The sequence below is a fragment of the Microtus pennsylvanicus genome, chromosome 1 (assembly GCF_037038515.1).
Source record: "Microtus pennsylvanicus isolate mMicPen1 chromosome 1, mMicPen1.hap1, whole genome shotgun sequence".
Lineage (NCBI taxonomy): Eukaryota > Metazoa > Chordata > Mammalia > Rodentia > Cricetidae > Microtus > Microtus pennsylvanicus.
In genome coordinates this window covers 15272838-15297454 of record NC_134579.1, presented here as the reverse complement: position 1 = coordinate 15297454, position 24617 = coordinate 15272838, and the positions used below count along the sequence as shown (strand labels likewise).

General features: G+C 37.1%; 1 protein-coding gene across 1 annotated transcript in view; it reads left to right on the top strand.

Annotated features, from left to right (window-relative positions):
• Samsn1 (SAM domain, SH3 domain and nuclear localization signals 1) overlaps positions 1 to 23976 on the top strand; it is a 49394-nt gene extending 25418 nt beyond the window's left edge. The window contains exons 4-8 of the mRNA XM_075956605.1: positions 3958 to 4087; positions 6039 to 6190; positions 8976 to 9182; positions 11841 to 11991; positions 23139 to 23976. Coding sequence (XP_075812720.1) covers positions 3958 to 4087; positions 6039 to 6190; positions 8976 to 9182; positions 11841 to 11991; positions 23139 to 23332 — 834 coding nt within the window. The 3' untranslated portion in view covers positions 23333 to 23976. The remainder of the gene's footprint in view (positions 1 to 3957; positions 4088 to 6038; positions 6191 to 8975; positions 9183 to 11840; positions 11992 to 23138) is intronic.
• The last annotated feature ends 641 nt before the right edge of the window (positions 23977 to 24617 follow it).

The window sequence follows — 24617 nt, the reverse complement described above, 5'->3', positions numbered from 1 at the left end:
ATACATGGTAATTCTACATCTAATATTTTGAGAAGCTGGCAACTGCTTGCCCAAAACTATGCGCAATTTTACTTACCCAATATCAATAAATAAATGGCTCCAATATTTCTATATCATGTCAGCTTGTGTTTTTTTAAGTATTGGCCATTAGTGAAGATGAAGTGGATTCACACTGTAATTTTTCATTTACATTTCTCTTATAATGGATGATACTGAGATCTTTTAATGTGCTTGTTGGTCCTATCTATTTCTCTTTAAAGAAATGTATATTAAAATATTTTGTCTGCATTTTAATAATTGGTTATTGCTACTTAATATGTTTTAAATGTTTATATAATTTTTGAATGAGTCTTTTAACCAAATATGATTTCTAAATATATATTCTATCATTCTGTGCATGGTATTTTCATTTTTATAGTATTAGTTGAATCCCAAATGTTTATAATTTTATAATAATCCAACTTTTCTGTTTTTCTTGCTCTTTGGTTTTTGGTATCATACTTGAGATATTGCCTAACATAATATAATGAAGATTACTTCTGTATTTTCTCTTAATGGCTCTTAAATTTTAGTGTAAGACCTATTTGGATTTCAATGTTCTGTGTGGTGTTTCAGAGGAGTAAAACTTCCTTCTTTTTCATGTGAATATCTAGTTGACTCAGTTTCATTTGTTGAAGACTCTTCTGGCACCATTTTAATGTCTTGGTACCAATGTTTAAAATCATCTGACCATCATACTCAAAATTGTTATAAACATATATATCATAAATATAAATATGCCTTGTATAATATTTCAGTTCTATATTGTTAATTCCTATATCTTATGCTCATTTTCTTTCAGCCCTCTTCTACTTGAATTCTGTCCCTGGTATTCTATTGCAACAGTAATAACCTCTGTGATGCCCAAACACAATGACACTTTACGTTTTAGCTATAGACACAAGGGGCGACATGTTTATATGTAAAACTTTCTGTTTCTCTGAGCACTCTTTGAACTTTTGTCTTTCCAAGAATTCTTCTTGCCTTTGCTTTCAATTCTATCTCTATAAATAGTAAGACTTCCCAAGGCTTATTAAAATACTTGATGCTCCACTAAATATACCCTCTCCTCTTTAGTAATCTTAGACAGTCTTATGCCATTGGGCCCCAGATTAAAGCTTCCAAATGTCTTGTAAAGGATTCTATCAATACAGTGTGATAGAGCCTGCTAATCTGGCTAGTCCTCTGTGGAACAGACCTCCAAGAAATAAAAGAAACACCAAGGATGAACTAGGGAAATGTCTGTGAACTCTTTGTTGTTGTTGTTTTGTTTTGTTTTTTGACATTAGATTTGTCTGTAAAATAGCCTTGGCTTTTCTGGATCTCTCTGTGTAGACTAGGCTGACCTCCAATCACAGAGATACACCTACCTCTGCCTCCAGAGTGCTAGGATTAGAGGTGCATGCCACCACCCAGCACCTATGAACTCTTAAGAAGGGTAAGTGCATAGGGAGAGCCTTGCAATGGCAGTACAAGTCTGACATCTATAAAAAAAAAGAGCAAGAGGAGATAAATATCCGAGTTTCTCTTTACAGCCCTCTTCTGAGAACGTTTTGGCTAGATCTTGAACCAGAACTTCCCACTGGAAGAACTCCTTAATTCCCCAACAGAATAGGCACAAATTTTATTCATAAGTATTCAGCTACTGACACATTGGAGGGTCTGGCTTCAGTGCAAACACACTGGTAAATACCAAGGGGAATAGCTGGAACTGCTACGGTGTATTAGTCATATTTCTGTTGCTAATGGCAATGCATAACGGACTGATTATTCACAAACAGCCTTATTTTAGTTGCACTTATGGTCCAAGAAAAAGTGGCCACATCTCATGATGGCTTTATTGGTGGTAGGGTTACAAGGCAACAGAGGTGCAAATACAGGATAGTGTCTATCCCTTTGTTAGTAAAGCCACCAACACTTAGTCAATGAGGTTCTATTATAACCTCATCTAATCCCAACCATCTCCCTAAGGCTGTGCCTCTAAACACCAAAGTCGGGTTACATTTCTCCTTTTATGATACTGCACAGTGGAAATTAAATGCACATGTGAGTTTTTGGGGATGACAATATGGAATCATAGCATGCAGTGTCCAACCCCATAGCTCACATACTTTGCACAATACACATTAAGATCTAGGTGCCACATTCCCATGGTCACCACAGTGGTCTACAACATTCTTCCTGAACTGGATCTCAATCACTTCTTTGAGTTACTATGTAATACCCTCCTTTCTCTCGTGATATTGACCTGTACATCCAAGGCTAATTATGAGTTCCATTTCGTTCTCATCTTTCCTTTTGCTTAAGGAAAGGGTAGTAAAGTACCTTCAGAAGTAAACAGAAGCGCTATTCTCTCTTAATTCAGGCCAACATGTTATAAAAGGGTATCTTCATAATTATTCAGGTAAACTCAGGGCATTTGTTACCTTACAGTGGAAGTCTTTGGAACTCATTTTGCCTAAATCAACAAACCTTTCTCACTTTTGCCCAATTTACTAGTTCTCTGACATTATACAACCTATCTCCTTCATAGCACTTATACAGCTCATACTAATACTTGTTAGAGAAGGGCTGCTTGTTGGTTCCCAGCCACCTGCCTAGCTTAGACCCAAAATAATCACACAGAAACTGTGTTAATTAAATCACTGCTTGTCCCATTAACTCTAGCTTCTTATTGGCTAATCTCTTACATATTAATTTAGCCCATTCTATCAATCTGTGTATCACCACATGGCAATGGCTTACCAGCAACTTTTCAGTATGTTTGACTCTGGAAGTGCCTCCATGGCTTCTCTTCTGACTCCACCCTTCTTTCTCACAGCACACAGCCTAGCTTTCCCCACCTAGTTCTGTTCTTCCTTGCCTTAGGCTCAAAGCAGTTATTTATTCATTAACCAATAAAAGCAACACATAAAACCTCCCACACCAAATATTTCCATGTACATAAGTTCATTTCCTGTAAAGACATATGAATACTAGCTTATAGACATTTCCTAGCCCATGCACACTAGAACATAATCTCTTAGAGCCCAAACCCTTTTCCTATGTTATCTTGTTTATTAGAGTATCCACAATTGTTTGAAAGATGGCAAGTACCTACTAGGCTGTGCTTCATAAACCTTCCCTAAATGACTGAATGAATAATGAGAATCAAACTAAGTCTATGCTTATTATGAAGTTTTATCAATGCTCAGTAATGCTCAAAATAAGACTATTGAATTACAATGTGATGGGTATTAAGAAATTCATAAGCTTTGTCCAAACTTTCTAAAAATGGCAAACATTTGAGATGTTTTCAAGGAAATGTAATTTGTTTTGAAATTGTCTGTCTTTTCTAATTTTATGCAAGATTTGCTTTTCACTTGACTAGGTGGCAAGCACAGTATGCGGTTTGTAAAGCTCCTGAGATAAGGTTTGCTTTAGAATTGCCAAGTGAGCATGTTTTATTCATATCTAGTGATCTGGGAGCATGCAAATAACTGACATGAAACAAATGTGCAGAGTTTAAGCCTGTAGTATCAGATCTCAAAGGATTAGTAATGGCAGCAAACAGATAAGAGGGAGGACATGAAGAAGTAGCTGCGCTTTAACAGAAGAAGCATCAATGCCAATATAGCCAACATTTCTGATTAAATAGTCTTGATATGATATTCATCTTTATTTTCAAAACTAGACCATTATAATTGCAGTTATATTCCACAACAAACAATGTCTCGTCTAGGGGTGTTTTCCAAGTATCCTCCTGAACTGTTTTCCTAGAAAATGAACTGAAGATTAATGACTCTCATATTTCATGCTGATGTATTCATGAGTGTTTTATTGTTTAAATGTGTCTTGCTTGTAGAGTCAGTGCACACAGTGAAATCTCCATGGAAATCTGATCTGTACACTTAACCTCTGATATGTTTTCTTCTGAAGGAGGAGGAAAATGGAGAGGAAGTCCTCCCATATCGGAACAGTGATCCCATGATTGGAACACATACAGAGAAGACCTCCCTCAAAGCCAGCGACTCTATGGATAGCCTCTACAGTGGGCAGAGCTCGTCAAGTAAGGCTAATGTGTAAGAGGCGGCATCTGAGAAATGAAGCCTGGGTTAAACTAATTAAAAAACAATGAAAGATCACCTTGAGGTTGTTTATCAGATTAGAAACAAAGATCAGACATTTGATATAGAAAAGCTGAAAAGGTTGGATACATTGACTATACATGGAGTTATTGATTGTGATATATAGCATAACACATTTTAACACTATAGCCTACAGGACTCTTATGAAAATGACTTCAACAAGTTGTGCTAAATAACAAAATCTGATACCAAATTGTATGCTCAGAAAATCTCGTGTTATCTTGAGTCAAAAGATATAAAATTAATCAAAATAGAAAAATAAAATTCTGTTCTTTATTTTTCTCCTTTGATTTTTTCCGTTTTCTTTGTCTCTTCTTCTCCCTCTCATTTCTCCCATTCCTCCTCTTCTTCTTCCTCCCTGTTCCTTTCTTTCTTTTTAATTTATTTTGGTTTTCTGCAAAGTGCAGGATACATGCCTCAATTCTATCACTTACATTTACCATTAGTAAGTAGAGACTGAAACAATGAATATTACCACATGATAGATATGTCACCAGTGGGATGGGAAAGTAGATTAGCAGGCAACTCTAAGGATTGCTGAGCCAACACTGATGTTTGATAAGAAGGACATTACTCAAGATGCAGTCACATTTTTCTGCTGCAATACTCACAAGAAAGTACTGAGGGTGCTGGTGCCTTATGTCTTTCTGTATGTGAAGTGTTATCTTTCCTCCTTCATTTCAGGAATTGCAAATGTCACTGAAAAGTTTATTTTCCTCTTCCCTTTAAATCAACTACTTTTGTTGTTGAAGATGACTCACAAAGAGAAGATATTTTAAATATCCTCAAATTTATTCATATTTTGCTGTACAACAGTTATTTTGTGATGAAAACTAAGGCAGAAACATTTGAAAGATGCAGTGTGTGTGTGATTCAGTTTTCATAAGTATCCATTTCTGCTAAAAGTATTCAAATTCATGTTGTGGTACTGAATGTGGGAAGAATTTTCTTACTCCAGCCCATGGGGTAAAGCCTGCTCCCACACCTTCATCTAGAAGGGAGGCCTGGGGAGGGAGTGTTCCATTTCCATGCTACACTCCCGTTCATGCACAATGCCCAACGTCCTGCAGGATTTTTACCTTATTTCATAATGCATGATAGGGGAACTACCGCTGTTGACGCCCCGAGCAGCAAAAGGTCATTCTCAAGGAGGAAGTGAGAGACTGAGGGTGTGGGAGAAACACAGAGGCCCTTGCATTGGCGACAGAACTGACACGACAAAAAGAAACAAACTGAAGCAAAATAGCTTTGTTCTGTTTTGCTTTCTTACTCCCAAAATCAAGATCAGAAAGGAAAGGGAGCAGAAATCAAGCAGCCCAGCAGAATAGCTTGGAGGTACAGATGTCTGGCCCATCTTCTCCTCTGCAAGACACACAGAAGCATCACCTTTTATAAGCAAAGATTTTTCTCTCTTTGGCCTTTGACACACAGTCAGAATTCTGGGGCAAACATTCATTACAATCGTGTAAGTTATTAGGAACTCTGAAATGACATGTGTAGGCCATTTTTGATCAATAATAATACATGATTAAAATGTTATGTATCAAATTCCTTCTTAGTTTTCAAGTATGAAAATTTCTTTCTAGGTCTAGGCTTGAACCTATACCTTGCTACAGATTAGTAAGTGGGCACTTCTTAATGCCCTTTAAGATAGATCAGATCATAGAGCCAAAATGAGACAGGATTGGAGTAAAGATTGAGGAGTATATTCAGACTGGCAGGGAACAAGTCACAACTAACTCTGAACAGTGAGTCACCGAGGGAGTGTGATTAGAAGCCCAATCAGACTGGCATCCATTGCACCTGCTTTAGACAAGGTGCCGGAGGCTACGAACCTTTGATAACCTGTTAACCTTTTTTTTTTTTCATCAGGTGGAATAACAAGCTGTTCAGAAGGAGCAAGTAACAGGGACAGTTTTCGACTGGATGACGACAGCCCCTATACAGGGCCATTCTGTGGCCGTGCCAGAGTGCACACAGACTTCACTCCAAGTCCCTATGACACCGACTCCCTCAAAATCAAGGTAGGCCCACATTACACCTGCTTCCTGGTCTGTCGAATGCCAGTTGTGTCATTTCCTTTAGGAACTACAGAAAGTTTGTGTTTTCATAGTAAGTTGGACTGATGCCCCAATTTGAACTTAGTGTGAGGTGGGGTGAGAGGGATCAGTCTCCTGTGGCCATTAACATAAGAATCTGTGGGAAGGAAATGAATTGTCTGCATTTTTTGAAGCTCTCAGAGGTGATCAGCTAGGTGTGCCCACCTGATACCAGTTAGACACAAATAATAGAGCAAAGGGAGCAGCCAAAAACAGAACTATGAGACGGGCACCCAGCAGCGCAAAGGCTTGGGGAACCACACTTGGCCGGGCAGCTCCGGTTCTTTCTAATTTGGTTGCCTCATGTAACCAGAGCTCTTTTCCTATTGATAACCCCACCACAAATGTCGCCATACAACAAATTACCCTCAGCTTATAGGCTTCAAATAACATAAATATTCAATCACAGTTTTTGAGGGCATAAACCTGGATATGACTCAACTGCTATCTTCACAAGGATACTGGCAAAATCAGGGTGCCAGCCACACTATGATCTCCCCTGAGACTTGATGTCCTTCTAAAAGCTCCCATGGGTAGGTAGAACATAGCTTGTTCTAACTCCCTGCAAAATTATGTCCATGTGCCACTAGGTGATTTTCTGGAGCTCTCACAGAACACAATAAACTTCTCACAGGTCCTGAGTAAGGACACTGAGTCTTTGGGGTCACCTGTCAGTTTAGCTGAAATTTGTAAGTTTAAACGACACAAGGTACAAGACCACAAATGTAAAATATGACAGGGAAGACCCAGTGAAGAACTGTCACACCTAGAAACTTACTACTGCTTCTAGGGAGTATGCTGGTCTCCTGGGTGTATAGTATCTGCCTGTCATTTCATTCTCTCAGGGAAAAGTGCAAACACCTAGACCCAAACTCAGAAGACAGACAGGTACACATACTATCCCAAATCAGAAAGATCATATCTTTCAGTCACAATCACATCCAGTTATATGTTACTACAACAAATAAGTGGGTATTTTTCTTCAATCATATGTTCACAGACCTGCATGAAAATACAGATTTAAGCATAGCTTTAAGGATAGAGTCTTAAAACTAGCAAATATTGGGATCTATGGCATGCTGTTGGGATGTAAAGTTATATCTCAAAAGAGTAACTTTGAACTTTGATTCTTATTTGAGTAAACATGACTCATAAAATAGGCACATGTTTTTCTAGAAATTAAATCTTCTCATAACAAAGTTTTGTCAAGAGAATTTTTACTCTTGCCAATAATTGCATCCTATAACCAAATGTAGTTTTAGATATGAATACACAAAATGCCATTTGGTTTGGTCATGTCATTTTGCCTAATTCATGCTTCAGTGAAAACTGTGTTGTGGATTTTATTTTATAGAATATCTCCTTTTGATGTTATCAGAATTTGGGGAAATCCCAGTAAGGCTACAATGTGCTATCTGGGAAATCGAGGTCCTTACATGGAATTCTTAGTCTCATTAATAAAAGAATTTAAGAATGGGCTCAAAATTAAGGAAAATTTGATTGTAATTAAAAAAAAACCCAGGGCATCAAGTTTTCAGTCTCTCCAGCTACAGGGAAGAGGAATAAAGAAAAGAAACAGAGAAAAACATGGCATTTGAGTTAGTTCAGCATGGATGTCACCTACATGGCAGGCAAGCAGCTACATGGTAGAGTTTGGTACTGCAGTGAAAAAGAAGAAGGCAAAGTATTAGGAAAACACACTTAGAAAAGAGATATAATAGAAAGGAAATGTTATGGTTTTCTGAGTAATTCAGATAGACTTGGGAAATTGTCTGCAACCCTACCTGAGCGGTGCAGTTCTAGGAAGTAATAGCTGTTTAGCTCACTAAAGGACTCATTCTCATTCCTCTCCTCCCTTGAGCATGACTTAAGGTGAACCCACTTCCCAAGAGGTGACCCTTTGGCTAGATGATTGTCCAGGCCAACCTGATTAATCCTCTTATATTTTGAGGACCTTGAAAAGTTAGTCTCCTCCAGGCCAGAGAGAGATCTTTCCCTGTGAGTTTCTGTAGGTCACAAATGAGTGCTTCCATGAGTGACACTGGGCACAAATACTTCCATTACATACATAGTAAAGCCTTCACTTTCATTACTTTAGCTCAATAAAACATTTTGCATAGACTTATTTTATACTGTAACAGAATCGTGTCATATGAGCTAAAACCATGAAAAAAGAGTCCAAGTTTGTTTCTTCACCTTTAAGAGGGCACATTCAAATGATGATCTGATGCTTTTTTCCTAGATTGATTTAGGGATAAAAATGGGTCATTTTTAAGATCACATAACTTAGGCTTGAGCTCTGACCCCATCTTTAACTTCATTTAAGAATGCGACAAGTCACTTAATATCAATGTTTCTTTTTCTGTAACACTTAAAGCAATAGTCTGATACCTCATACTCTCTACCCAATATATATGTATTGCGATAAGATAACAGCATATTTAAAATACCAGGTATATTGTTATACAAATGTCAGTTAGTGAGTTAATATAATAGGGAAAAGAAAAGTACCATCAAGCATGCTGGTGTTCTTTGCTATATAGGGAGCACTTTCATTGAGGATGCTAACTCCTATCTATATCTGCAATCTCTGAAGACCTTTACCACACTATCCTCATCCCTCTAAGATTCCTATGGTTCCATTCTTTCTCCATATTACTAAAGCATGATGGTGCTTTGGAATTTGATTTGTATTTGCTTTTGTCCTTAGAAAGGAGACGTGATAGACATTATCTGTAAAACACCAATGGGAATGTGGACAGGGATGCTGAACAATAAAGTTGGAAACTTCAAATTTATTTATGTGGATGTTATCTCAGAAGAGGAAGCAGCTCCTAAGAAAACAAAGGCACACAGAAATAGTAAAAGAGAGAGCACCGGGACTCTGCAGAATTTCTTAGAGCAGATTCACCTCCAGGTTAGTAAACCTTTGGTCTGTTTGCTTTTGCTGGAAAATGGGTAGATTAGAAAGTGGATTAGTTTTTACACATGGTTGTTAAGAATGTAAGATTTACAGCAAAGGAAAATCTGTTTTCCTAGAACAGCTCTTATTTTTCCTTTATTACGTTTTTATGCAAGGACAGATCTTGATGTAGCACCCTTTGGACTAAACCCTAATCGTACTTAGCAGCCAACAACAGCAGAGATTAATGTAGAGAAATGGCACTGAAAATGAAAAAAAATATATATCTAGGAGAATAGGAAATCACAGAAAAACATTTAAGTGAGAATGACCAAGAAAATAGGTAGAATACAGTCAAATTTGAGGGACTCAAAAGAGGAATGAAAGGAAGCTTGTGTTTTTATGATAGAGAGATCAAAATGAAATGCAGAGAAAATAACTGAATATAATCGTCTCAGAAGTAATTTCAGAAACAGTGATCATTAATACTCTAATGATTATTTCAAGGAAAAGTTTGTTTATGAGCACCCCACTTGAATCCATTGCACCACCGGCATGCCAATCACCTATTTTAATTATATCAGTACCTATTAAAAAAATAGCTCTTGTTACATGGTACAATATACTACATAGTACAGTATCTACCATAAGTAGCATCACTCCATTCTCAGTGTAATAGAAGCTGCCTCAGAAACACACACACACACACACACACACACACACACACACACGCTACATAGCACAGTATCCACCATACTCTCAGTTTTGAATTCATTCGCAAAATTCACTCATCAGTATTTGGCTAGTGCAATTCATCAATACAAAAGCAATTATATTTTCCTTAATTGTTATTTCTGAGTTATTAAGTTACTCTTCTGTCTGCCAACATACTGTTCAAGTTTCATTATAGAATGATTGAGACAGTGTGATACTCCTGGGGGGGAAGCACTGTTGAAAACCTGCCTCTGTCACCCATGGAAAAACACCTAAGTGTGTTAAACACCATACTCAAGAAGTCAGAGTTAGATTGTTGTGTAAGAATGGAAATTTGGGGACTCTGTGTTCTTCTTAAATACACTATTTTAAAACAAATTATCATTATCCTTCCCCCTTTTCAGTTAAAATGTGCTTTGTAATAAGTTTTTTTCTGATTACTTAAAACTTTCTGATACCATATTTAATTTTAGTAACTGAAATAAAGATATTAAAACTAGATTTAAATAAAATTGGAGACATTTTTGAGGAAGTTGGAAAAAATGTCACTTCACTTTGCATATTCAGTCTGCTAGAACAGTGGTTGTGGAAATAACAGAGCTATGTTTCTCACCCTTCCCAATGCTGAAACCTTTAACACTGTTCCTCATGTTGTGGTGACCTCCAACCATAAAATTATTGTTGTTACTATTATTATTATTATATTTTTGGTTCTTTTGAGACAGGGTTTCTTTGTGTAGTTTTGCTGTCTGTCCTGGAACTAGTTCTTGTAGACCAGGCTGGCCTCAAACTCACAGAGATCCACCTGCCTATGGCTCCCAAGTGCTGGGATTAAAGTCACTGCCAGGCATAACATTATTTTTGTTGTTACTTCATAACTGATACTTTTCTACTGTTATGAGTCATAATGTAGTATATGATACACAGGATATTTGATATACAAACCCACTGAAGGGCACAACCCACAGGCTGACAACCACATAGATACTTTATGATCAGAAGTCTAAGAATTTTACCCTAATATATGTTGATACAAATGACATACAAAATATCTCTACTGAGGAAAGGAAATAAATGCTTACTTCAAATGTGAGCCTTTCGTGTGTAATTAAAATTTAAATTTAAAGGGGAGGTGAGAGGCAGGGAGGGGAGCATAGAAAAATGTAGAGCTAAATAAAAATCAATAAAAACAGAAAGAAAAAATTATATAGCAAGCCTGTAATTTACTAAATATATAATACCTCTTCACTCAGTCAAAATACTAAATTCATTTTGTACACAGAACTGTGTCTGCTTTGAATTAATTTTTATTTCTCACATTTATTTATTCGTTCATTGTGTGTGTGTTTGTGTGTGTGCGCGTGCACATGCTGTGGTGTGAATGTGGAGGTAAGAGGACATTTGCAGGAGTGAATTTCTTCTACCATTTATGCTTTGGGACCCAATCTATGTCACCAGCCTAGGCAGCAAGCAGATTACCTACTAATCCATCTCACCAGAGCTCAAATTCCTCATTTAACTACACTAAGAAAATAATGAGAGTAGATGTTTTCATGACCAAGCAATCAAAAAGAGAGACAGGTGCAGAGACATTACTATAGCTTAGTCTATGAGAGGTACTGTGTTAAAAGCCTTAAGAAAATGCTGTCTTTTAATGAGGTACGAAGTGGGATGAACAAGTCAGCTGACAAGAGATCCATGATTTCCTGCTATCATCATAGTCAAGGGACTATTTCTTCCTTACATTTGTCCTTCTGAAGGATAAGAATTTACAGCACTCTCTATTAAATGCCCTAGTGTTTGTTTGTGGGAAAGCAGTATAAATAAAATGATCCTAGGCACAAGTTTCAGTGGGTTTTTTGCTGTCATAGGCATTTGTATAATTGCTTTAATTTAGAGGAATCACAATATTTGAGCCCTATCAGTTTATGGGTTATACACATTTCCCTCCTCCTACAGGAATATACTTCAACACTTCTGCTCAATGGCTATGAGACTCTGGAAGACCTGAAGGATATTAAAGAAAGTCACCTCATTGAATTAAACATTGCCAATCCAGAAGACAGGATGAGGTTACTCTCAGCTGCTGAGAGTCTCCTGGATGAAGACAGTAAGTGTACATATCCACCCTTCTCCCTCCCTATCATCATACTTTAATATAAACAGTGAAATCATTAAAAGCATAAACACAATGTCCCTTACTAAGAATCATATAAAGCATTCTTCCTTATAACATGAAAGATTTTTTATATAATATCAGATATTAATTTGGCCAAAATGTATAATTAGGAAAAAGTTTTGACTGTATTCTTACAAAAGAAACAAATTTCTCTGGGTCTTTTGTTTTCGTCCTTCCAAGCTATTAATTTACACACAAGTGGATGCCTGCATTCTCAAAGACCAAGGGACTTAGAGACAAATATTTTAGTACCAGTGTGAGCCATTAGTGAGAAATGTCACATATGTCTACCGTAGAACGGCACAGCGCCTGGCTCCAAGTTAATGAACTTTCCCTACCACACAGGAAAATTCATTTCATTACCATATAGTCACATCTTGCGTGTGTTTATAGTACTCTTTGTAAATGCTATAATAGCTTGCAAAAATATTCAGTACTCACTTTTATTATCAGAGCTGGTTCTCTGTATTTGTAAATATAAACTAAAGATGAAATAATAAATGCAGATTCATTTATGGCTGAGTACAAGTTATGCCAGCTGGGTTTATGAAAATGGAATAGCTTTTATTTTTACAATCGCCCATTCAGAACACTGTTTCTATTAAATCTAGTCAAAACTCAAAACCCTGGGTTTAGGGAAGGCCAAGCACTGCAGAGCATGTTGTAATGGGAAAAATAAAATAAAAAGGAATGGAGCCTCTGCTCTAAACACATGCAAATACAGAACAATAATTATAAATGGGGGCGCTGGGCCCCCATGGTGGGAGCAGGAGGAGGAGGAAGGGTGGAAATGATGTGAATATGGCGTACGCAGGCATGGAATTCTCAAACAACATTTTCAAGGGAAAAAAGACAAACAAAGAAAAAGGAATGGAACCTAACTTCAAAGTTTAAAAAAGTATTTTAAACCATCCAAGCAAGTCTTCTTTTTCAAACCCTAAACTAACAGAAGATCTTAAGTACTTTCTCCAAACAACACTCTTAGTAAAACTTCACTCTAACGTCTTCGTGTTTATTATTTTCCTTCACGCTGCTGCCAGCTCAGAGCCTGAGACAGGAAGTGCCTTGTATCTTGAACACAAGCTCCTAGTGATTTCAGAGTTAAGATTCAGGTCAATGTTTGGGAAGCATTGCCAGATTTCTTAATACCGCAAGGAACAGTAGAGAGGGCGAGCAGGAGGGAATCTGTATATAGCAACCAGACCTTGACTTCCTTTGTGGGTTATTCTCTGCCACATTTCAAAAGTCCTACCAAACTGAGGCACAGCGGCTATACTTGTTCACATGTGATAACAATTAATGTAACTCTTTAGAAACTTTCTTTCTTCTTTCTACTTGTGGTGTTGTGTTTGCACAGATATTTATCCTTTCCCAACAAGTTAGGCATGCATGACTAACCCAAAACCAGTAGAAATGATTCTATGCCTAATTTATTATTATAAATAATATTCATTATTATATTATATATTTTATTATTATATATAATTTATTGTAAATAAATTATTTATAATAATATAGTTTTATTTGAAGTTCTGGGGACTGGGGGATGAGCACAGGTGGATAGAGTCTCAAACGCAGGCAAAATTGACTTAGAAAAGTGGATGACTTATTCAGAGCTTGAGACCACATAAAGTCCACCCGTGAGACTTGATGCAGAGATATCTCTTCGGTAGATGAGGCAGCTTCTTCTACATCCTATCATTTCCATTCCTGGCTCCTCACTAAACAATGTGTGCTAAGAAAGCAGTTCTGTAGACTTCTCGTGTTGCTCATGTGCAGTTACATAGCCGATCTCCAAAGGAATGTAACCATGAAATACAAGGAGGGAGAAGATAGTTTCTGAATGCTTGAAAATACTTGCCGGTCTCCTACAGTTCAAACCACCTACCTTGTCCCATTTCCAGCGGAAGCAAATAATAACTGAATTTCGAAGAAGTCAAACAAATAGATAAGAAGGAGAGGTAGGGCTGTCATCAAAGGCACACCGCTGTAGAGCTCAAAGTTCCACCTTTTGTGTATGCAACCTAGTAAAGATAAAAATAAATAAATGAATACTTTAAAAGGGAAACTTTCTACTACTTCATCAGTTACCTAAAGGGTAATATTTGCAAGATAGAAAAGCTAAACATGAATAGCTAACTAGATTTTTCAAGCTGTATATCTGGAACTAAATGTCCTAAGACTGAGCGATTGTATGTTCCAGTCTTTCCTGATCTCTGAAGACAAAACGCAAGTCACATCATGTGACTTTTATTGTTGGACATACGAAGAGGGCAAATGCCAGAAATTATTTCTCTGCATGAGACTATTTAGAATGTGGTACTTGAAAAGTCAAGAGATGCTGAATACTCAACAACAGCCTTTTACGTGTAAGCATACACACAGAGCGTCTACTTTCAGGAGACAAGTGACAGAAAAATGCTGGTTTGGCTTGTGTCACTTTCAACACACAGCCCGGAGATTACTCTTATTTTAATCTTGTGCTGTAAAGTAGTGTTAGAATATACATGTCAAAAAGATGCATATCGTATTTTAGGCTATGCTGACTGAAAGCAATTTATCTCATATGAAACCGTTTCGCTTAAGAAATAAAGAAGAATGACTTTCATTTGTTGATAAGATGGTGAATTCTGATGTGTGGCACCATGCTCTGCGGGCTTATTTTTATCTATCCTACCTTGTGAATCATATCTCCTCCAACAAACCTAAAGAGTAAAAGCACAACCTTCATATTCCTTGAATGATAAAGACCTTGAATATATGGCTGTATAAAAATGTTATATTGTTTAAAAAAACAAATGCATGCCATAGTTACAGACAAAACATAGCTCTTAAAAGAATGGGATGCACAAATTAGCCCCATTTTATGTGTGTGTCTTTATTATTATGATTGAATCAGCTCATGTCTGTGAGAACATTCCTAATTTGGGGTTCCATTATTACTTTGAGAATTTGGAGAGTTTCTGCTTTGCCAGTCATTCAATATAAATATTAAACAAACTGGGCATGTGTCCTAAGTGTTAAAACCTCATAATATTTCAGGAAATGGTACAAGCCCAATATGAATTGGTATTATATATATATATATATATATATATATATATATATATATATATATATATATGGTATTAAAGAGGACTGAAGATAAGACAAGGGATGGGAACAAGAATCTAAGATTTAGAATTTTATTTTCATTTCCTCTTAGCCCAGAAGTAGATAGTATTATTCTAACTTTGATTAATATTAAAATGTAAGCTTGATTAAACATTTTAGGAGACTACTTGATGGGAGGCAAGATTCTTCTCCAACTAGCTGATACAAGGGCATGGGAGGTATTCGAGCCGGTCATGTGTTTATTGCTGGACAATGACTACTTTGGGGCTCCGCAGTCCCAGCAGGATACTTAGGGGTATTCAGAATTCACTCCCATGTTGCATTATCACTGAGCAGAATAAAGGCATTGGTTGCACCCAGGAATTTAGATAATATCTGAGACAGGCAAGCTGTGAGCCAGTTCTTGAAGGGACAGAGAAAGCACGATCTGTTGACTTTGTATATATAAGGGTTCCTGTGTTCATAATGTGACTTGAAAATTGGTCTCTGTTTCATGAGCAAATGTTCCCATCAACTTGAAGAGGTGTTTGTGTGAGTGTGTGTGTGTGCACACAATGCTCATAGGTGTTCTACATACAAAACCTTTAAAGTCACTTTGTCTTATCCAGAAATACATACGTAGAATAAAATAGTTAACTGTTGTTTATAGGATATAATTTGCTTTTCTTCTGCACTTTCTTTGTGTACATTTGGAATTATTTTGATGTGTCTTAAATATATCTCCCAAACAGCTTCCTACTGTCCTTGGGGTAAAGGAGTAATGGAAATACCTTTCTTTCTTAGCACAGAGAGCTAATTAAATTTTAAACTATAAAATTACTGTCACAAAATAAGAAAACGTCACAGAATTGATATTCAGTGTATTTTAGATACTAGTAAGCTCTGCTTTCAGTGCCAAGTGAGGAGGAAGGGCGAAGGGTAGCTTGTGTGCCAGGTTATTGGCACAGGCTGTGGTCACAGCAGCTCCTCATTGCTCTCCCATCCCCAGTTGTGCCGTCCTGCCTGCCCAAGTTCGATGCAGGGCAAATGGGAGGGCCCTGTCAGTAGCTGGAACAAGAGCCGCCAGCAGGGAAGATTTGCAGCGAGAGCAGACAGCAGTCCAGCAGTTGGTCCAGCAGTGTGCCAGTCTACCCTGGAGGCTAGCCCTTGACACGTGTACCTGGGCTTCGAACACACCTGGAATATGATTTGAGTCTGGATACAAAAAGATAAACAGTTTTAGAAAAGATACAATAATTGCTCACCTGAACAAGTAGAGGAGATGGACAGATATTTTATTGGTATCTGTTTACACATTCGCATACATAGATTAATATATTTTTACTCGTAGATGCTTGGCTTTGGGATTTAATTTCCCCAGACTTATTTTTGTTGTTACTATCTATGATTTCGTTCATGGCAAATAGCATATTATATACTAATATAAAAAGTAAACTAAAATCAAAACATGTTTAACCTTTCTTCCAAGAGTAATTTCTAGTGAGAAGAACTTAGAGACTTTTCACACCAGTCATAGACTAATGTAATGCCTCTGTGTGTGTATGTGTGTGTGTGCATCTAACACTCTTGCTTTTATACTACAGTGTGACTGTGACCTAGCCTAGGCACGACTTTGAAATGATTGTCTCAGTCAAACAAGATGAAATCTTCAACCCCATGTGCTTTCCTCAGCTTTCAGTCCTATCTTTCATCTAGTAGTAGACTAACAAATGCTTACAGAGACAATAGATGTTAAGTGGGGATTCTAAGTAAAGAGGCCTGCAACAGTGAGAAAGACTGCTGATGGTAGAGGTGATGTTGCCTGCAGGCCCACCATACGTGAGTGAGTTCTGCAATAGGGAGATGGGTAGATTGGTATCTGGGCAAGATTTATTTCATCGACATCTTAGCAACATACACGTGTGTGCAGAGAGTATAAATAATTTTTGGAAGGCAATCAGGTATAAAATTGAAAGTTTAAAATAGGAATAGTTTAAATATATAATTCAAGTTCTAGGATTTTTCCATTAAATTTACTAAAAAAAAAGTGATCTCAAATGCTAGAAAATCTAGTTACAGCTTAAAATTCTACCAACTAATTTGCTAAGTGAATCAAAATATACCATAAAAAGCAAGGTATTTTGAAAATATTAAGAGCTCGATAGTCGTCTCTATACAGATATGAACATATGTGCAAAAGATTAAATGATGTAGTGGATATTTTTATTGTTGCAGTGGCTAAATCACTAACATGAGGAAACAAGGGAAGGAAAGGTTTACATCCCACAGTTTGAGTGGACAGTCCACTACGGTGGGGAAATCGGTAGCAGGAGCATGTAGCTCATCACATTGCACACCAAGTCAGGAAGCTGAAGGACAATCTCTGCTTGGTGCTCATCTCACTTTCTCACATTTATTCCCAGGACCCCAGCATATGGAATAGTCTCGCCCCATATTTAGAGTGAATAGCCTCACCTCATTCAACTCAAACTAGAAACTTCCTCAAAAATATGCCAAGAGGCACGTTTCATGTTGATGGTACATTTGTAGAGTTGACCACTAAACATTGTGAATGGTAAAAAAACAAACAGAATGCTGTCCACATGTGGGTAATCTTATTTTTTATAAAAATCATAATTTAAGGGATGATGATGTTAACTTTTGCCATATTGATAAATCAAGGGCATTGTACCTCTATCCTCTTACTGTTTCGTTTTCTTTTGTCTGTTTGCTTTTTTCTTCTAAACCTGAGAATTAAACTGGCATAAGATGTATCAGTTGGAGAGAATAAAGATGCCAGCTTTTATTTAATATATTTTATATGTCAAAGAGTATTTTCTCAGGAAATAAGAATCAAACAATTATAATTGAACTTTTATGAATTAATTTAAAGAAGGGCAAGAGAATAATAGTATGGCCAGGCCATGGGCTTGGCATTGGCTAGTCAATGGGGTAAAGAAATGGCGTGGAAAATAAAGACCATGCAAAGTTTTACCGTGGCCTTATCTGCCCTTTGGTGTATTCCCATGGGACCCTTCTCCCCATCAACAAGAAGAGGAGTGTATTCTTGCACCTGTTGCTGTCCGAGTATATTTATTGCTAAGAGTCAATATGTAAAGTACCACATTTTGAGATCATAGAATCGTAATTTCATCAAGTAGGTAGAATCTTATTTATTAGAATTATAAAATTAATTTCCAAAGTCTGTTGCTCAATAATATAGTTGGGTTTTGTCTCTTACTTGTTACTGTCAACCAACTCCACTATGACAAGAACTCTAAAAAGGGGAGACATCTCTCAAGCCCAGAGCCTTACCTGGTGTTCTTGAGAGTGGCAGGACAGCAATGGAAACCACAGCTGTGCTCAGGGGTCCTGGCACTGAATGACGGTGCTTCTACTCATGGAACGGTACCCAGCACTGTGGGCCTGACAGTTGCTGCAGTTGGGTGATCAGATTTCCTCCTGGTACCCGTGTCATTAGAGGGTGATGAGAACGTTGTGCTGCAGGGATGCATGGGTGACTCCTGCTCCATCTGCTCTCGGCCCTAGAAAAACAGCCACGGCCAATTCCTCTTCCTTCAATGGACTTCTCATAGTTTTCTGTCATTCTAAAACTTAGGTTACTATAGAAAACAAAAAATAAATGCTATCATCACATAATTTAAGGGCATATTTAAGATGTACTTGTTATTAAAATTCCCTCCACGAACAAGGCCCCACCATACAAAATACACGCATGGTTAACTGCAGAATGGATGGGTTTCAGTGTTGGGGACTCAAATGGAGCTCAATCCGGAAGAGGTTTGTAGCTATCCTAAAATGTGTACGTCTGTTCTTCTTCGTTGGTGATGGTGCACAGCCACAGAACGTGAGATTCATAAAGCCAGGGAGATCTTTATTACTCTCAGGAGTTCACATATTCCCTTTGGGTCACCTTTAGCTTTAACTTAACTGGTTGCAAAAATTGTTTTGTTAGTGTAAACCCACTTTCCTTCAAAACTTCCTTTGGCCAGGCATTTCCCTGCGCCTCTCAGCTTACATTGTTTTTTATGTTAGGGATCACAGAAACAGATATTTTTACATCTAAAGCAAATGCGACAGTAAAGTCGAAATCTTGGAAATTTGTGGTTAAAAAACCTGGAAGATCAATCAAAACTTGGAAGTTTGGACCATAGAACCTGTAACTCGTAATGTGTGAGAATAGACACTGAGAAGTTCTTCCCAGGAAAAAGATGTAGTTTTATGCCTTTAAAGTATTCTTCACTTTTAATATAATTGAGACTGCCTACACTTAATTAATTAAATGTCACAACTCCAATATAATTATTTTATGAATAATTATTTTAGCTGTCTGATGTTTAATCACCATGCCATTTTTCAATATTGATGACAATCTTAAATCTATAATTTTTGATTCATGGACCTTATATAATTCTCTTAAAATTTTGGTAGGAAATAAAATATTTTCTAAATAGTCTTTTCTTAATATGTTAATTTTAATTTAATTATGTAGCATATAAAATTTAATTACTAAATTTTTTATTGTGGCTGTTATTAATCGATTGCAATAACCAATACTTATACCCACTTATGCTCATGTTTGAAATGCACAGGTTTTGGGAAATTCACAAACCATTTTGTGGTATCTAAAATAAAAATATTATTTTAACTTGTCCATTGTCTAAAAATAAAATATAAAATATTGTAGATATCTAAGAAATAAATAGTAAATCAGTCTAATATTTGAATACATCCATTTTAATTAATTATATGAACATATGCTGTTATAATTGGAATAACATAATAAAGAAAAATAAATGTTTATTTTGTTATTATTTTGTGTTTTTAAGTATCACTGGAAATGTTTTATTGTGTAAATATGCACTCAGAAATCTTCCGTGAAGTCCATAGTTTTGGCAGTAATCTTTTTTTTTATTACAATGTGTTATTTGCCTGGTTAGTTGAGCTGATTGGAACACAGGACAGAGCTGATGTAGATTATGGTATCATTTTCTAGGTAAGCCAATTAGCCTTGCTCTGTTTCCCTGACACATGAGAGGTTTAAATAACTTAGAAAGAAAATGTAAATGCATTACCGTGAGTTTATTCTCACTGTAGGTAAAAAGAAAACCCAAATAAAACAACAACAACAGTATCCTAAGGCCTACATTTATACCAATCCCTGATATTAGAGTCAGCAGGAAAAGAAACAAGACTCGATCTGGCCCTCTACATCCAAAGCCCGGGTTCTTCGGAGCTGCCCCGGCCATAGCGCTGTATAATGACCTGCCTTTTCTTTTTATAGTTACAGCTGAGGGGCTCCAGCTGACAACCTGCCGGAAATTACGGCAGGCCTGGTGGGAAGCATCTGAGGAGAGCAGTCAAGTTTTCACTTCAGGAGGAAACCATTAGCAAATCACTGCTGTTCTGTAAATTACCGGGCTGCTTAAGTCTCGCCTGAGAAACTGCTGGCTGTCTCTTCCTAAAGAGTGCGGGTGGAAGGGCTCTCACAGCAAAGAACCTGTATTTAAAACAAAGCCGTTCCCAGAGTCCAGAGACCCTGAGACAGTATTTCTCGGGGGAAACAAAACAAATGCTCCTTTGTTACTAAAACAATGCGTATGCTCTGGAAAAGTCAGACTCCTTGGACTGATTTGGGACCATTTGTGGTGCAATGTGTAGAGGCTTCTGCGGTTGAAAAGAAGAAGCTGAGTGTTGTTGTTGTTGTTTTTTTTTTTTTTGAAAGAAAAAAGGAGACAATTTTGGAAATCAGAGACTTCTGAGCCTAAACTTTCTGTCTTCAAAATCGCTCCACACGTCTACTCAACCTGAATAGGACAGAGGGTTAGGAACAAATGAGTCTGATGATCCCAAGATTGGCTTAGAAAGTCATCCTGAAAGGAAGCGGCTCAGCGCTTTTCATTTGACATTGAGGTAATAGGCCCACACTGAATCTGAGAAACAAGGCCTTTGGTTCGCCAGCGTGACTGAGGGGGTCACATTCAAAATCTTCAAATGTGGCGACGTAAATACAAAAGAACCAGTCTGGCTTGCCTTTTTCAACAGTGCCAGGATAACGGGACAGAACTGGTTTGTTTCTTTTCGGTAGCAATAAGATGAAAAGGCAGAAGCAAGAGGAACAACTCCTTAGAAAATGATGCCAAAACTCAGCCCCTTATTCGTAAAAGGAGGGCTTGGTAACACAATGACAGATCTTCATCAAGTCTATTGACTAAGTAAATCTCCTACAACTTAAGGGTCTTTGCTAATAAACAGCAAATGTTTCAAGGTAGCTGAGTTTTATGATCAAACTATTAACAACACCAGTATTCAAATGCCAGATTTTAGAATACTTAAAAGTTGTAGCAACAATTAATCAGGAGAATATTATTTATATATTATATGTTAATATTATCCATCAGGAATCATTTATTCAGGAGAAATGCAATAAACGTGGCTTTGTGGTTTGGAATAAAAATCCTCCAGGAAAGGGTTAAAGGAAATGGTGTGTTTCATGCTGAAGATGAGTAGATTAGGAAGTGGTTTTTAACATTCTTTCAGCATTTTTGAACAAGTACTTATTGCATAACTACAGAATCAGAAAATATGTCAAGCATTTTCTCAATTTATCTAAGTGTGAGGAATAGCTACTAGCATTCTGATACAAAAAAGGGAAGTTGTTCGCCACATACAGGCGTACCTGGAAGCATTAGAGTTCATTTCTCATGTCTATCAGACATTAGTGAGGGCTGATTGTTAGTGAGGTTAGAGGGCAGAACATAAACCAACTTCCACAAGATGGAACATAGGCAAATGCTCGTGAAAAAAAGAAGATGACGTGCAAGATAAAGGCAGATAACCTAATTGGTGTTATGTGAGTCAGCTGAAAACAATTTTGGATCTTGAAGCTCTGCTATATTTTCCTCTAATTGGAAGTGGATAAGTGCAGGGCAACAGGATTAAGAATATGAGGCACAGTTCTCGCCTCAACTGTCAATGTCTGTGCTGGCCCATCCCAGTGTGGAGCAGGGAAGAGCAAAGTGAAGAGTCCCTGCTACTAGCTGGAGACAGAGGGTGTGCCGCTGTTGGGAGACAGCTAGGAGTCGACAGCTCGAGATTCATTTTCAGTCTGAAGCCCTTAGCTCATGACGCAGAGGAATCCCTAGCTCTGGTATCAAAGCAGACAAAGAACCTTCACAGAGACCAGGAGTAGTCTGGTGGCAAAGGATCCCAGACAGGAGTCACAGGACACAAGGTTGCTTAGGTTCTTTAGAGAAACCTTTTGTTCAAGTCCTGAGATCTTCATTCTAAAAGATAATATCTTTTTGTATATAAATCCGCTTTAGTGAGCAAATCTCAAATTAAACTATTGTTATTAGACAAACCGAATCTCACGAAGCAGTTCTGGCAATTTGGAGTTTGGTACTCAAAAAGTTGCCTAGTTCCCTTATGTCTGATTCTGTGGGGAATGCAGATATAGGAGAACTTCGGATATTTCAAAGAGTATTCGCTAAATTCCAAGTGTTTGAAGACCTGCTGTACAGTTTGTCACAGTGAGTGATCTCTTAGTTACATATCCACACGTTCATAATTCCAGAACTGTTCATCACTTGGATTATACTTCAAACTCCACGTGACTTTCCTAATGATCCTTTAAGGAATACTTGGACCAAGCATCTGTCATACTGTGGAGACAATCTGTTTTCTTTGGCAACTTATTATTAATGTAAAATGAGAGTCCATATTGGTCCTTGCTCATGTAGGCAGTTCACATGAATAACATGAAGGTAAAAGTGGAAAATGATGAGCACTGTGGATTTCCATGAGTTTGAACATCTGAGTGCACATATCTGGTTTAAAACAATTAAATGAGTATTTTATTCAAGTCGAGATTGGAATAGTTAGAATAGGATCATGCTTGCATCTGACAGTCCTATAAAAGTTGTCTCGGCTCTTCCTAACCACTATGCTTTTCCCATTTATAGCCACTGAAGAGCAAGAAAATGAATCTGCACCTCTGTCCTTAAGACCTGAAAGCAAGTCACAGTTAGATGACTGCCCAAGGGACTCTGGCTGTTATGTCTCCTCAGGAAACTCAGATAATGGCAAAGAGGACCCAGAGGCAGAAAATCTGCCTGACATGGTACAGAAGATGGTCATCACAGAAGCCAGTGACTGAATCACATCTCCATGTATATGGAGTTCCATTTGAACACTGCATCTGCTACAAGATCAAATAGAAGTGTTCCAAATGCATCCCCAAGTGCAAAGTGTTTTAATGTGAATGACTGCACATGTAAATGTATATCTCTAAATTCCCAGTGAGTGTGTGTAATGTGTGTATTAATGTGTATATTTATTAAATACTATGTGTTAAAGTTCATCTGCCTATATTAGAAAAAAAGACATAATGCAAAATACCATGGTAGTGCGTGATATATGCTGTTCTTGCCTTTATTTCATAAGTGTAAAAATACAGTGATGAAAACCGTGTGTGTGTGTATATATATATATCTCATTGGGCTATTTTATAGATGAGATTTTAGTTGGACTGACTTCTACAGCCGAACATACACTCATTTTTTTAATTGTTGGAAAATGTAGCCTGAAATTAGATACTTTGTTCTGAACAAGGGTGGATTTTGAGTGACAATATCCTGTTTATTTCTTACTCTGTTATCTGATATGTAGATGGAGTTAACCATATACTTTCTGTTTTTATTTAGTAAAAATAATTGTAGATATGTTTTATTTTTATATGTAAATATTTTTAATTTTTTTCATCCCTAATAATAATAATAATAAATATACCATGTACATATTATATTTTCTAGACTAAAATTATTTAAATTATTTTAATATTCTATTTTAGAGAACATTTCTATTAGAACATGTTGAATAGTCAATCTTCAGTTAAGAAAGTATAGTGATTCCAATATCATCTCCTAAATGCAGAATCATGGTACTTCCAGATTTCAGTTTGACATGCACAAAGACTTTATCTTCACTAGAACATTCTCTCTCCTATTTTCTTTCTACCCCACCATTTCTTTTTCTGAAACCGAGAGCTAGCCACTAAAATGTAAAGTTATTTTGTTCTTTCATCTGCTTTGATTTTCTTCAGACAAATGCGCAAATATGGATTCTACCTCTAGAAATGCTTCTAATATTCCCAACATCCCATCCACAACCAGGGCCGCTATCACATTTCAGACTCTTGTGTGGAATATTATAATGGCGTTCCAATAGATATTCCATGTTCAAATCCACTCCCACGTAGTCTCTAGAAAAATCTTCATGACTCAAGTAAAATCATTCTCTTTCTTTGAAACATTTGATGGCCTCTTATTAACTTTAGCATAACATGTAGACATATGTGAGCCCTTTGCCAGGGCTTTGCTCTCCTCGTGATTGTCTCTGACCACACTTGACCGAGCGTAGTCTGCTCAGTCTTTCAGATCCAC